This window comes from Sesamum indicum, linkage group LG5 (assembly GCF_000512975.1).
Source record: "Sesamum indicum cultivar Zhongzhi No. 13 linkage group LG5, S_indicum_v1.0, whole genome shotgun sequence".
In the NCBI taxonomy this organism is placed as follows: domain Eukaryota; kingdom Viridiplantae; phylum Streptophyta; class Magnoliopsida; order Lamiales; family Pedaliaceae; genus Sesamum; species Sesamum indicum.
The window spans coordinates 12,108,273-12,120,868 of record NC_026149.1 but is presented as its reverse complement, the minus strand read 5'-3'; the positions used below and the strand labels follow the sequence as shown (position 1 = coordinate 12,120,868).

The 12,596-nt window shown below is 36.8% G+C and overlaps 2 protein-coding genes across 10 annotated transcripts in view; both read right to left on the bottom strand.

Moving 5' to 3' along the window:
* Positions 1 to 4,954, bottom strand: part of LOC105162420 (protein FAR1-RELATED SEQUENCE 3) — a 9,256-nt gene extending 4,302 nt beyond the window's left edge. For 6 of the 9 annotated variants that reach the window (XM_011080420.2, XM_011080415.2, XM_011080416.2 and 3 more), the window contains exons 1-4: positions 4,744 to 4,954; positions 1,349 to 3,705; positions 1,142 to 1,225; positions 739 to 888 (exon numbers count right to left, since the gene is read on the bottom strand). In XM_011080420.2, the coding sequence (XP_011078722.1) occupies positions 739 to 888; positions 1,142 to 1,225; positions 1,349 to 3,655 (2,541 nt within the window). In that variant the 5' untranslated portion in view covers positions 3,656 to 3,705; positions 4,744 to 4,954. Of the gene's footprint in view, positions 1 to 738; positions 893 to 1,141; positions 1,226 to 1,348; positions 3,706 to 3,813; positions 3,894 to 3,980; positions 4,135 to 4,532; positions 4,702 to 4,743 lie in introns of those variants that run through there. The other 3 variants (XM_011080419.2, XM_020693782.1, XM_011080421.2) reach the window with 3 other exon arrangements.
* LOC105162419 (ethylene-responsive transcription factor WRI1) lies at positions 5,570 to 11,997 on the bottom strand. The gene is made up of 7 exons (XM_011080414.2): positions 11,652 to 11,997; positions 11,411 to 11,493; positions 11,148 to 11,156; positions 10,941 to 11,029; positions 10,233 to 10,357; positions 9,408 to 9,484; positions 5,570 to 6,291 (listed from the first exon to the last, which is right to left on the bottom strand). The coding sequence occupies exons 1-7, from the start codon at positions 11,858 to 11,860 to the stop codon at positions 5,675 to 5,677; spliced, it is 1,209 nt and encodes a 402-aa protein (XP_011078716.1). The 5' UTR covers positions 11,861 to 11,997; the 3' UTR covers positions 5,570 to 5,674.

Genomic DNA, 12,596 nt, shown 5'->3' with positions numbered 1-12,596 from the left:
TCCCCAACTGAAGAAATGAAATACCAACATGCAAATGTTGTGTAATCAGTGAGCATTTAATTTGTCTAACTCATACTATTTAGCATTACATCTACCAGTTGGTTGTGAAAACTTGTAAAAGCAATTTTTTCCCTCAGTTTTGGGAAAATTCAGCAGACCATAGGGTCCTTTCCATCATGATTATCTGTTTCCAGACAACCGATTTAAGTACCCAATATTATGTGAGCTATATAGCAGTTCTGCTACTATATGTTCTTAATTTCAGAACCCATACCTCTGCCACTACAGTTTACTACCGAATTTTGGAGAAGCAGTAATTACAGATCAGAGATATCTTTTATCATGAGAAGGCAAAAATCACTATGAATTCCCGATTGACATTGATAGAAACTTTCAGCAAGCTTCCTATAAAACAGTGATAACAAACTACCATTCAACAACCTTAGCCAGCTATCTGCAGCCCTTAAGAAACATTCGCTGAAGCTTCTATTTTGGACAATTGATCACTCAGTTATGGTATGAAAGTCATCTCCAGTCTTGGTTAGGATGTCAGTGGCGAAGGTCGTTCTGCTTGGCTCCTCCATGAAACAGATCGCAGACATGATTATAGATAGGAGCCCATTCATATTTCATATTTTACATGCTCTGGTGCTGACTATTTCAAACAGATGAAAGCCTATGTTTTTATCACAATATTTCTGAAAAAGAGATTTCTGTTCTAAATAGAAAATAGAACACCTTTAGATTAATAACAGCAACCCTGTTAGCTGGTGTTGAGAGCTGCTGACTTATGTACGCCATGGATTTCAACATTGGCTCCAGCGTCACTCTTGTAAGTCTAAACTGCACCTCTGTTTCTCCTGACGGAGTCTTGCCATAATCATGGAGCTGCCTTGGGCAAAGAAAACTGTAGATATTAGTAGAACTTACAGAAATACACAAATACAAGGGCACATCATTCTCACAGTTGTCTAAGGTATTATCAAATGATATGAAAAACATAAAAAGTCTTCCGTATTACAGAGAAGTTAAGCCAAAGCTTCAGATTTGACATGATTATATTTACTTTTGCATCGCCATCCTGAAACAAGGCAAGACTTTTTATCAAAAGCAAATATCTATTACATAAAGCCATATGTACCTTCAAATTAATAACTGCCACTTTACTCGCTGAATTCTTATTCTCTATAACCCATGTCATGGATTTAAAACAAGTGAGAACCACCTAAAACGGAAAGTAAACATTAGTAAGAAACAACAAAGTGTTCATAAGTACTGTTTTATGAACTATGCTATATTCTTAGAGCCCGCTCAACATAATGTTCGGGTAAGAAGTAAACATATATACCGAATTATCAGCAAGTGAACCATCACGGTTTATAGCTATGGGGGCCATAGTTGGATGATTCAAATCAGCAACTGGAGGTCCAGCATCATTGATGTTAAAACGATTTTGTGCAGCATCCTGCCAAGGCCATAATGATGGAACCGTATCAGGTATTGACACAGAGGCTTTCTTGCTACCGTTATCCTGGAAACTTCCACTTCCCTGAGAGCTAGGAGATTTAATTTTAGTTACATTTTTCTTCACCATCGAAATCTTCCTTGCACCCTCTTGCAGAACATCCATAGCTGCATTGTATGTCTCCGCAGCAACCGCACCAACCTCCGCAAACTTTAGTGCTTCCCGACAAAGATTATTGAAACGCACCGTCAGAGACTCCATACATTGCATATCTATTTCTTGCTCATCTGACAGGCTAGCCCTTGCATTACGTGTCCATCTCTTTAGTATGTAATGTGATGGGATGGTAAGAACATTTGTTACAGTAAAGACAGTTAAAATGTGTCTACAGAGAACCCCCGAGTACTCAAACATCTGACAGCTGCAACTTGCATTCATCCCGGAAACATCTAACATGACAATGTATGCCTTATGATCATGTTCATATTTTGCAACCCTAAATTTACTAACTGTACCATCACCATCGATTTTATTGGCAGTGTATACAAAAGTTTCAACCAGTTCTTCTTGAAACTTCGCAAAAACCTTTCTTGTATAGAGATTAGCTGCCTGTTGTTCCATTGGTGATGGTGTCTTCAGTACAGGTGTGGTACACATTGTATCATAATCTGCCTCTATTTCATTTTCCAATGAATTTTCCAAAGCCCTTTCATACTGCTTAAAGAACATGGGAATGGTCGTCTGCTGGTTCACGTAGCCATCAAAGAAGGAGCTTACTCCATGGTTTGATGAAAGTGCAGCGAAAAATGTGTCACGAAAATAAACAGGAGCCCACTGCTTCCTGGCATTATATACAGCTTGAAGCCACTCATTTTTCCACAGATCATATTTATCCAGAACAGAACTCCATGATGATTCAAAATCCTCAATTGTCTCAGAAAAGTTGATGCAACTATAAAGCTCACCATAAAAAGATGGATGAGCAAGATATATATGTGACAACCTTTCTTGGCCTTCTCTTAAGATGTGCCATTTGCAAATGCAGTGGCGAGTTTCTGGGAATACCTGATGGACTGCTGCCTTAATGGCCCTATCTTGGTCAGTTGTAATGGAAACAGGGGGCTGATCATTCATAGCAGAGAGCCAAGTTTTGAAGACCCACGCAAAGGAAGCTTCTGACTCATCCAAAAGTAGCGCACATCCAAATAGAACCATTTGTCCATGATTGTTCACTCCAGTAAAGGGAGCAAACGGCACCTGAAACTGATTGGGTCTGTACATTGTGTCAAAAACAACTGCATCTCCAAAGTGACTATATGCTATCCTTGATCTTGCATCAGCCCAGAAAACATTGCTCAATCGATTTTCATCATCAAGCTGTATGGCATAATAGAAACCAGGATTTTCAGCCTGCATCTTCCGAAAATAGGTCAAGAGATTCTGTGCATCTCTTCCGAGAGTTCTTCTTCTGCTAGAAGGCTGAATAAACTGCACAGGCATCAATGGGATAGTATTTGTAGTTGCACGGTTAGTTTCAAAGGAAGACAGATTCCTAACAACAGGAATTTTTTCTGCAGGAGATGCATTTCTTACAGTACGATTTATTTCTATAGGAGATGTGTCACCAACAACAGGAATAGGATCATAAAATACATGGTTTCCATCTACAGAGACCATAATATCATTTTGGTTATCAGCTGTCTCTGGCACACTCTTTGTAGTTCCAGCAAAATGCCTTCGAGGTCGGAGGTAATGCACCTTGCTCGGACTCACAGTCGAATGGTTATGATCCTCAACAAATTTTGTTACAACCCAAATGTCTGGATCCTTTCTATCTATGCGAAGCATGGCATTGCAGCTTTCGACGTTCTTTCGTTTGAAAACCTCTCTGGAACAAGCAAACTCCCAAGAAACAATTGGACCATCAGGCTTGGTACGAATATATTGACCAACATGAGTGCTAAAACCTACTCGTCTAGCATATGCATCATACAAATTCTTGGCAGCTTCTTCAGATTCAAACTCCATACCAACATATGGTTTCTCACTCCTATCGTCAACTTCATTGCTCATTCCTCCCACAGAAGAATTTTCGGTTAAATTTTCTTCCCCATCCTCACTACAATGAGTATAGGATGCCCGATTTCTTTGCCTTCTTCCCATGTCTACCTCAATCACTTCAGCATCCATCTTGTCCAGAAAATAACATCAATGGAGGTGCCTTACTGGATTTTCTCCACCTTGACACAAGATACACCCAAAAGCGGGGAGTCACTAACTTGCACCAGTGCAACAAATTGCAACAAACATTATAAAGCAACTAAATTTCATAGGAATGGGACAAACACCTATTCATAAGAGCTCATAGAAAAAGTACAGAAATGTTTGTAGGAACCAAATCGCCAGCAAACTTCTGTTGTTGCTGCTTCTAAAATGTCATTAGAACATATAAGTTTGTGAAGTGGTCACAAATTTCAAAAAAGGAAGCATAAACAAATAATATACGGTGCCAAACCTTCAAGTTATCATGGAAGCAACGGCTATTTATACAGAGCAATGCGAGAACCCTTGCAGGCTAATTACTACTCAAGGGAAGGGAATCGTCTTCTTATAGAAGATATCATAACTGAGCAAGTTATGAACTTAGTATGATCTCCCAGCATCTGCAACTATTTTAGAACAATCTTAAACATAACTTACACACTCTCTCATATTAAAATCTTAACTGAAAAATAATTATCTAATAGAAAATAAGATATTGAATAATCTCTGAAACTAAAATACCTTATAATATGTATGAAAATATAAAGTACCCAAGAAGCCAGATAAATACATCAAGGGTCAATTGTGTTGTTTTTTTCCTAAAAAGATATCATAACGACTGAGCAAGGTATAAAATTAGTATGAATCTCCCAGAATGTTTAACCCTTTCCCAACATTCTCAAAACATAATTTACACAATCTCTCAGACTAAAACTTCAGCTCAAAAACACAATTATCTTATAGAACTACACATGCCCACCCAAAAAGAAAAATAGAAACAATCCTTGTCAGTTCCTTCACCTACTTATCTAATATTCACTGATCGCAAAACAGGAAAGGAACTTGGCAGAACAGTGAACCGTAAAACCCAAACATGGTCTTCCAATCTGCTTCCCTTTTACGCTTCCTTTCCAGTGCGAAAATGCAAATTGTCGAACAAAGAGGTATGAAACGGTAAAAATAATAATAATAGTACATCCTGATGTGCAATACAGAGGTATATACGTAATTCTCACCTGGGTTTTCAGTTCCGGGAATGTCATCATCACAACTATTCTTCGCGCACTCAAATTTTATTGCTCTCTTCCCTGCTATGTGTGTGTGTACCTTAGCGGCAACTTTCGTGCAAATTGCATTCGACCAATTCTATGGAGTTAGGAGGAGACTGCCCCCACACCCACACCCACACCCCACCCCAGTCTTCTTTTGCTATTTTTTTTTTTTTTTTCTGTGTGTGTTTGTTTGTTTTTTCCCTGTTCTAAGTATTAGTCTTTTATTTTATTTTTACTTTAAACCTTTCTCACCTTCTCTATAGTTTTTTCCGTCGTCTCTCTTTGGGACCATTTACATCTATGTGAGATTAAGCGTTGATACTTGATAGGCCACCATCCCATAAAATGTAGAATAGATAAAAAAAAACTAAATTACTTTACTTTAAAAAATATAAAAATATATTTTTTTTTATAAAAATAATTTATTTATTTATATTTTATAATATCACAAGGGAGTTACTTGCATTTTTTCAATAATATATAATCTCATCTCTTATATTATCACATCCCCAAAATAAATAAAAAATAAAGCTTAAGGCGTTAGGACCAGGTTCATTTAATTTGATGGGATTAAGGTGGGATAGATATGTCTATCTATATATTGTTTACTAAATATGCAAAAACTAATTATTAGTTATTGATAGGTTAGTTGAATATTTACTTTGTTGACTTTCTTTTCCTTTTGCTGTTATAAGTCTAAGGTACAAAGCAGAAGAGATAGTAAGAAGAAAGCTGACTCAACTCATTTAGAAGCAATCCTAGTGACAAACATGACAACTATCTCCATAGAGCTTGTGCAGAAGCACTGCATGCATGCTTCACCTATCCTCTACAGCTAATAATTTCCTCACCTAAACATAGGGTAAGGCTGAGATCACCAAAACTTTGAACTAAGTTACATGTTGCTGCAAACTGATGTGCTTGTCGACAACGATGATGACGAAGAAGGAGAAGGCGAGGCGTTGTCCCCATTCAAGTCCTGACCCACTGAACTATCCGCCTCTGTCTTGCGTCCGTCGTTGCCCGACATTGCATCCGGGAGGAACTCATTATCACCGAAAGGTGTATCAAAGATACATTCAATGTCATCCTCGAAGCCCTTGTAATCGAATACCTCCGAAGCCTTTTCCAGTGGAATGTCGGGTATCTCGAGGACATTGAAACCAATATCTAAGCAGAGATCCCAAGGGTGCTCGTGGTCCTCAGTCGGGTCCATGACGACTATGGCTTGTGAGTCGATGGCGTCTATCGATTCTGTCTTGGGGATACTTGGTTGAACATCTTGGTTTGCGTCCTCATGATGATCATGTGCTTCATCTGTTTGTACCTTGTTGAGGAGTTCCGGAGTCGTTTCCTCCTTCACTTGGGCCTCTTCTTGTATTACTTGTATCTCCGGCAAGGCTTTCTTTAACTTATTCGTGTAATTGCTGATGTCGAAGTTTGTCACTGCATTAGGACCTCTGAATTCTATCGCTGCCATGTCGTATGCTGCTGCTGCTTCCTCTTGGGTGCCTGCGTAAAGAAACAAAACTCATTAAAAACTACACATCCTTATTACACCAGCTAATCAACATTGATCGTCGCTTTTGCAAAGATTATAAAAGTTGATTCTGTAATATACAACTTAAAATCAATCGCAGACATACTCAAAATTTTATAGATGATAAGTATGTAAAAATACACATTTTCGTAGAATACGCTCTCGCTTTAGACGTGTGGAAGTGATCAAGACATGACACGTTCAATTTGATGCTAAGATAAAATGTATCACGGTCGTTTCAAGAACAACGTAATGCCTCATCTCTTCTGATAAAAGCATAGAGAATCTGTATGTTAGGATCATTAGCTCGAATAGTCAACCTATAATTTCTGTTCAATATCATTTTTATTTCTTACATTTTAGCAGAAGTACTATGGTAGTGGGCTTATCATGTTCTTGTGCTTTGTTATAATGCATGTTTTCCTTGCAGAACATGGAAAAGTTTAATGTGACTAGAAAGTCTTAAAGATGGTGTTGATGTCAACTTCTGTATTCTGAACTGCCACACTAAGTGTAAGTGGATTTGGATACAACGGCACAATATAAATGCGGCTATGAGCACGATATTGAGCTATCCTCGGAAAAACTAAGTGCTAAATGTCAAGCCACTAACGCTACCTAATGAGCGTAAGAGTGAGGAAAAGGTGGAAAACAACCTTAGCAAATTAACTTGATCGCTTCGTGCAAAAAATGTCAACTTTATCGAACATTTTAGTGGTTACATTTCAATTAACCACAGGACAGAGTAGCTTTTAGCTTATATTTAAAAATGTGGGTTTGTGTTGTAGCTTGTGAAAATCTAAGTCTTACGACGAATGTTACTATCTAATCAGAAGGTATGTAGTAATAACTGTTCGAGGAAAGAAAACATTTTTTTATGTGGAGACTACACTTAGGCGGACAAAACTATCCCCAAGCATCATCAGATTGGCCAAAGAAACCCCACGATCTATGCATTTTTTCCTAGGTTGATCTGACCCGAACACAATTGATAATGTACTTGATCTCCATGACCGTCCAAGACTAGATCAAGGTAGTCCATGAAAAAATGTCAAGTACATTCATTTAATACGTTTCATACTCTCGAGCTTTACCTCATAATGAGATCACTAATCTAAAAATCGGAGAGCTATAGTCAGGGCTATCTGGTGTTGTTTTTTCAGACCTTTGTATGCGCAGGAAAACCAGAAAGAATTACGACTTGAGACCGACTCGAGGACTTCTTATGTGCCAACATCAAGAGTCACGTGCCTATACTCATATACTCGGTAGTGATTATCTCTACGCGATCTCACCACTGACCAACACCATTAATTTAGACCACACAAACACCCATCAACAAATAGACACAAGACAGCCAAAAAGGTGAGGTGGTACGCCTCATAACGAGTATAGGAAAGTACTTGGATTTGGAGTTGTTGCTACTTAATTAGCTAGATAATTGAAGATTGTATACTGAAATAATACTAAAATAGGCAGTGAAAATAAAGGTTTAGTGGGCTTAATCAACTGGAAATCTGACACTATCACGAGCTTGGAGATTGAGGAGAAGTATTAATCTAAGATGAAATCTGCAGGGCATATTAATCTATTCAAGTTCTCAGAGTATATGAAGTAATTAATAGTAATTATCACTAGCAACTCAGTTGGCTATCAGGAATATGGTGCATTGCGGCTTTATACTATCACTAGGCCAGCTAACGTATATTATACACCTTTTCTCCAAAACCAACTCAAAAATTAGTAATCACACAAGTACTATATGCTCATGCGCAATCTTTCGTCTAATATCTCCCCGTCGTTATCTCTTCAGTTCGTCTATTTTCAACATGGCCTGTCCCGATTTCTCAGCTCTTATGACTAACTACTGTCTAGCAAGGAAGGTAATTTCAATGGACGGCCTATAGAAATATTAATTGCATTTTACCCCATGTGAAAACACTAATAAACACAAATACCACTAAACTTCCGAAAAGAAGCTCACTAACAGGACAGAAAGTCGTGCCGTCCTTTTCTTGATCTTGAAAGTTCAACAAGCCGTGTTGCGTTTTTTTCTTTTCCGTTTTAAGGGAATTTTTGATGCATTATTCAAACCAACTCTTCAAATTTTGAAGTAGAGTTTGCTTGAGAGCAAAAATGCCAAGAATCAGGCCTGTTCTCCTGATCTGTCTTGAGCTGCACACTACTTGGATCCATTCAAATAAACTTAATAATAGTCAAATATATAGGGAATATAATAAAAATGGTCTCCAGAACCCCCCCCCCCACCCACCCACCCACCCCACCAAAGGAATATTTTTGAGTTTTTATAAAAGTTGAAACATAAAGTCTACTTTGTAAGGGATGCAGAGATTGTCTTAATGCTTTTTTAAGGTCTTAAACCAGTCATCAATATGCCATGTCAGCTTTTTCTATCCCTAATAAATTATTTGATCTTGTTTGCAAACCCACAGACGGATTTTCAATATTAGATCTCTACAACCAATTAGGTAGGCTTTGTATTTAAAAATTTCATTTTTCTGATGCTTTCTTTATCCCGTCAATTTACTATTCACCGTCCAATCCAAACCACTGGACCGCATTTTCTACTATAAGTCCTATTGTATCTTCTATTCCATTAATATATACAAGCCACAAGCATAACTTTTTTCCTTCAATAAAAGAAATGATTTTAACTCTGGCGTGTATATGTTCAATGGAATAAAATATTCAATAGGATTTGAAATGGAAAATTCACTCCATCCAATTCCGATGACAGGATCTAATCCTCCCGGGATTCGATTTCTCTATTCCAATTCCTATTGTATCTTCTATTCCATTTAACATAAACACACCACCCCGTGCATAAAGTCTTTTCATTTTTTTGCGGGCGACGTGTATATGTGTAGACATGGTGTTTGACGACGTATTCGAATGACTTAATTTTGAAAAACAAGAATATATATTAATCATCCACTTAATATTTTTGTTATCATATTTATCTTTGTTTAATTAAATGGAATATGGTAAATCAAGAATTAAAAAATATATGTGTGTGTATATAAATATAAGGAGAAAAAGGAATGTAAAGGAGTGGAACATAGCATACTGTAGGTTCCGAGATAGAGATACTTGTTGCCACAAACACGCCCAATCCGAGCCTCCCACCGCCCGTTATGATGGTGCCTGTCATTTGTCAAAATCCAACACAACCTGGTCAAACAACTTGTTTTTTCGGCTTCAGTTAAAAGCGCATCGGCAATTTCACACAAAAACGCTATGCACGCACTGATTTAGTCACACACGTTTTCTCACACCTAAACGTAGCCCACGGGAAAAAATGAAACCACGAGTGGGTCCCCCCCAGTCAACTGATTTGTGTTAGAAAAGCATGAAAACATTCACAACATATTCTAAGAATCTATTTGTACTTGAAAAGGTCAGTGAAAATGGCATGATTCTCTTTCCTTTTTTTTTTTTAATTTTGAAATTTGATTAAATACAATCGATCTATCTGAGTGTATTTTTTATTTTATTTAATATATACTCATTGTGTATATAAAAATTACGTTATTTATTTTATTTAAGAAAAAATTTTATTCACGTAACGTGCGCATATTAATTTAAAAAATTAAAAATTTAATATGATTTTGAATAGAGAATCCAATCTGTTCTGTCGCGAACACCACAAACCGACAAAAATTAGTTCCATTGAGAAAAGCCGCAGCCCTGGAAACCAGCAGAAAACAATGAGTTTCTTTTTTAAAAACTCAGGATTCGCGTTACCTTTTTTCGGGTTAAAGTTTCCGTCTGGACCACAGGATTTAAACGTATGGATTTGTTTGGATTCAAGCGTTTAATTTTCATTTTGAATTTAAAATTCTTTTAATACCAAGTCATTTCAAATGCTTTCTTTATCTAAAATGCAATATACCTTGCAACGCCGCGGTACTTTGAAACTCCCCGAGAAAAGCCGCTGCTCCGCCGCCGCAGCGAAGCTAGATACTCTTCCTTACTCAGCTTCTGCATTTCTTCCAACTCTTTGGTGTACGTCTCTACCTGCACCAGTTGAGTCAAACTCCCATCAATGCCCTTAATTGGTTAGCCCCTTGGCTATCACCACAAGATCATTTAGCATTAACCCCCGAGATCGCCTATCGCCTATTTGGACGGCAACCTAATTACGCCTTAATTAACATATGCTAACACTGCAAATTATTAATTATACAAATTTCAACACTAACCTTATATTTATTATTAATAGACAACTTGAATAATATTTCATGAACAATAGATATTAGATTAAATATAATGGTAATGTGATTAAAAATTAAAAAAACATAACGTTACCAACATATTGACGAAAATAAGTTGAAAATAATGTTTTCGATCTACAACTTGTGCTTATATATGAACTGATTAAACTATACTGATTTAAACCAAATGCTATAAGCCGCGACCTACCCGTTTCTGCAGCTACAAATCCTAATTTAATTTTCTCAAACACTCCCAATTAAACTTAGAGCGTTTTTCATAATTTATTTTCAACACAAAAGTAAAAGCTATTGCAAACGTGTAAAACGAAAAAAGAAAAAAGAAATCGATGTAACAGTAACACTCAAGCACGAAACACAGACGTTACCGGAAAATTGAGTATAGTGGCCGGGCCCCAATATTTAAGGGCTGCTAAATCGTAGGTCCGGGCAGCATCTTCCTCGTTATCATAAGCTCCTACATTCACACATTATAATTAAATTTGACACAATTACCAATTATTTTATTTTTCTTGCCTAAACCTCTGCATGCAGACATAAATTAAAAAAATAAAAATAAAAAATTGTCAACTTACCTAAATAGACTGCGGCAGCGATAAATGCGTTTGTGAAGGGTGTAATGCACCGGGATGATGATGATGATCATCCAAGAATAAAACACACAGAGTCAGAACTAATTAATTAACTATGACTAATTACTGCACCAAAAATATAATAATTAACCGGTGTTGGACCACTTAATTTTTAATTAATTAAATTAAGATCAGATCTCCTTGATTTCAAATCATTTTTTTAAGAAAATTAAACAAAAAAAAAAAAAGGAAAAAGGAAAAATCACTTTGTCTTCCTCTCTTGTTCTGAATGCTGTTCCATGTAGTCTTGTCCCAGAGGTGAGCCTCATACCTCCCGGTCCACCTATGCCTGCACCTCGACATAATTACATATATAATTAGAATTAAATTTCATGCATGCAAGCACTCTAAATTCAGCTTCAGCAATCGCTTCATGCTTTGGTGTGTATGTACAGGAGAGTGTGTGTACTGTGTGTTTTTCTGTATATGTGTGTTGGCAAACAGTACCTGGTGACGCCTCTGTAAATGGAGCTTCGTGATTTGGAGGAGGTGGCGGAGTTATCAGCAGCAGTAGTCAGAATTTTCTTGGGTCTGAGACGTTTAGGTGGGTTGGGGTGGAGGGGGTGTTTGGGTTGGTCATTTTCTGTGATTGGTGACTCAATGCAGGAAGAAGATGAGGAAGAGGAGGAAGAAGAAGAAAGACATCTCTTCTTCATTTCTAATTTTGTGCTCTTTCTCTCTCTCTTGTTTTCTCTCTCTAGAGGAGAGAGGAGTGATGACAGAGAGAGTAGAAAGAAATGGGGTGGGTTGGTGTGGAATCAAAGAAGAAAGGAGGAGGAGAAAAAGGCTTCTTTTCAGGCTTCTTTTCTGGTGAACTAAAGTTGTTTACCCAAATTAAGTGCTGAGGCAGAGAGATACCAAGCCTGGAAGAATCCTATTGCTATTGCTATGTTATCACACATTGCTAGCTCAAAGGATATAACAATATATATATATATATATATATATATATTGGTCTTGTATGAACATATCTATTAATCGTAGTTACACGTTATTCCTACATACATATAATAAATATCATAAATAAAAATAGAATATATAAAAAGAAAGAAATATCGACACAAGAAAAAATCAGAATCGTGTCACAAATCGTTGTTTCTAAACGTCTTTCTTTTTTATTAGTATAGGTATAGAAAATGTGATTAATTTGAATTCGATTGCTTAATAATTGAAAGCGTAAATTTTTTCGTGTTGTTGGCCATTTTTTTTCTTTTATAATTGATAATAGATTCGACATCTTCTGTTTTTGCTAGGATTATTTAATCACATCAATCAATTAATTGATCAATACATCAATTCGATCAATAAACACATATTAAAGGAGACAAATATCAATTATAATAAACTCACATTAAGTGAAACAAACACCCACCCGTTTGGTGGGATTCAAAC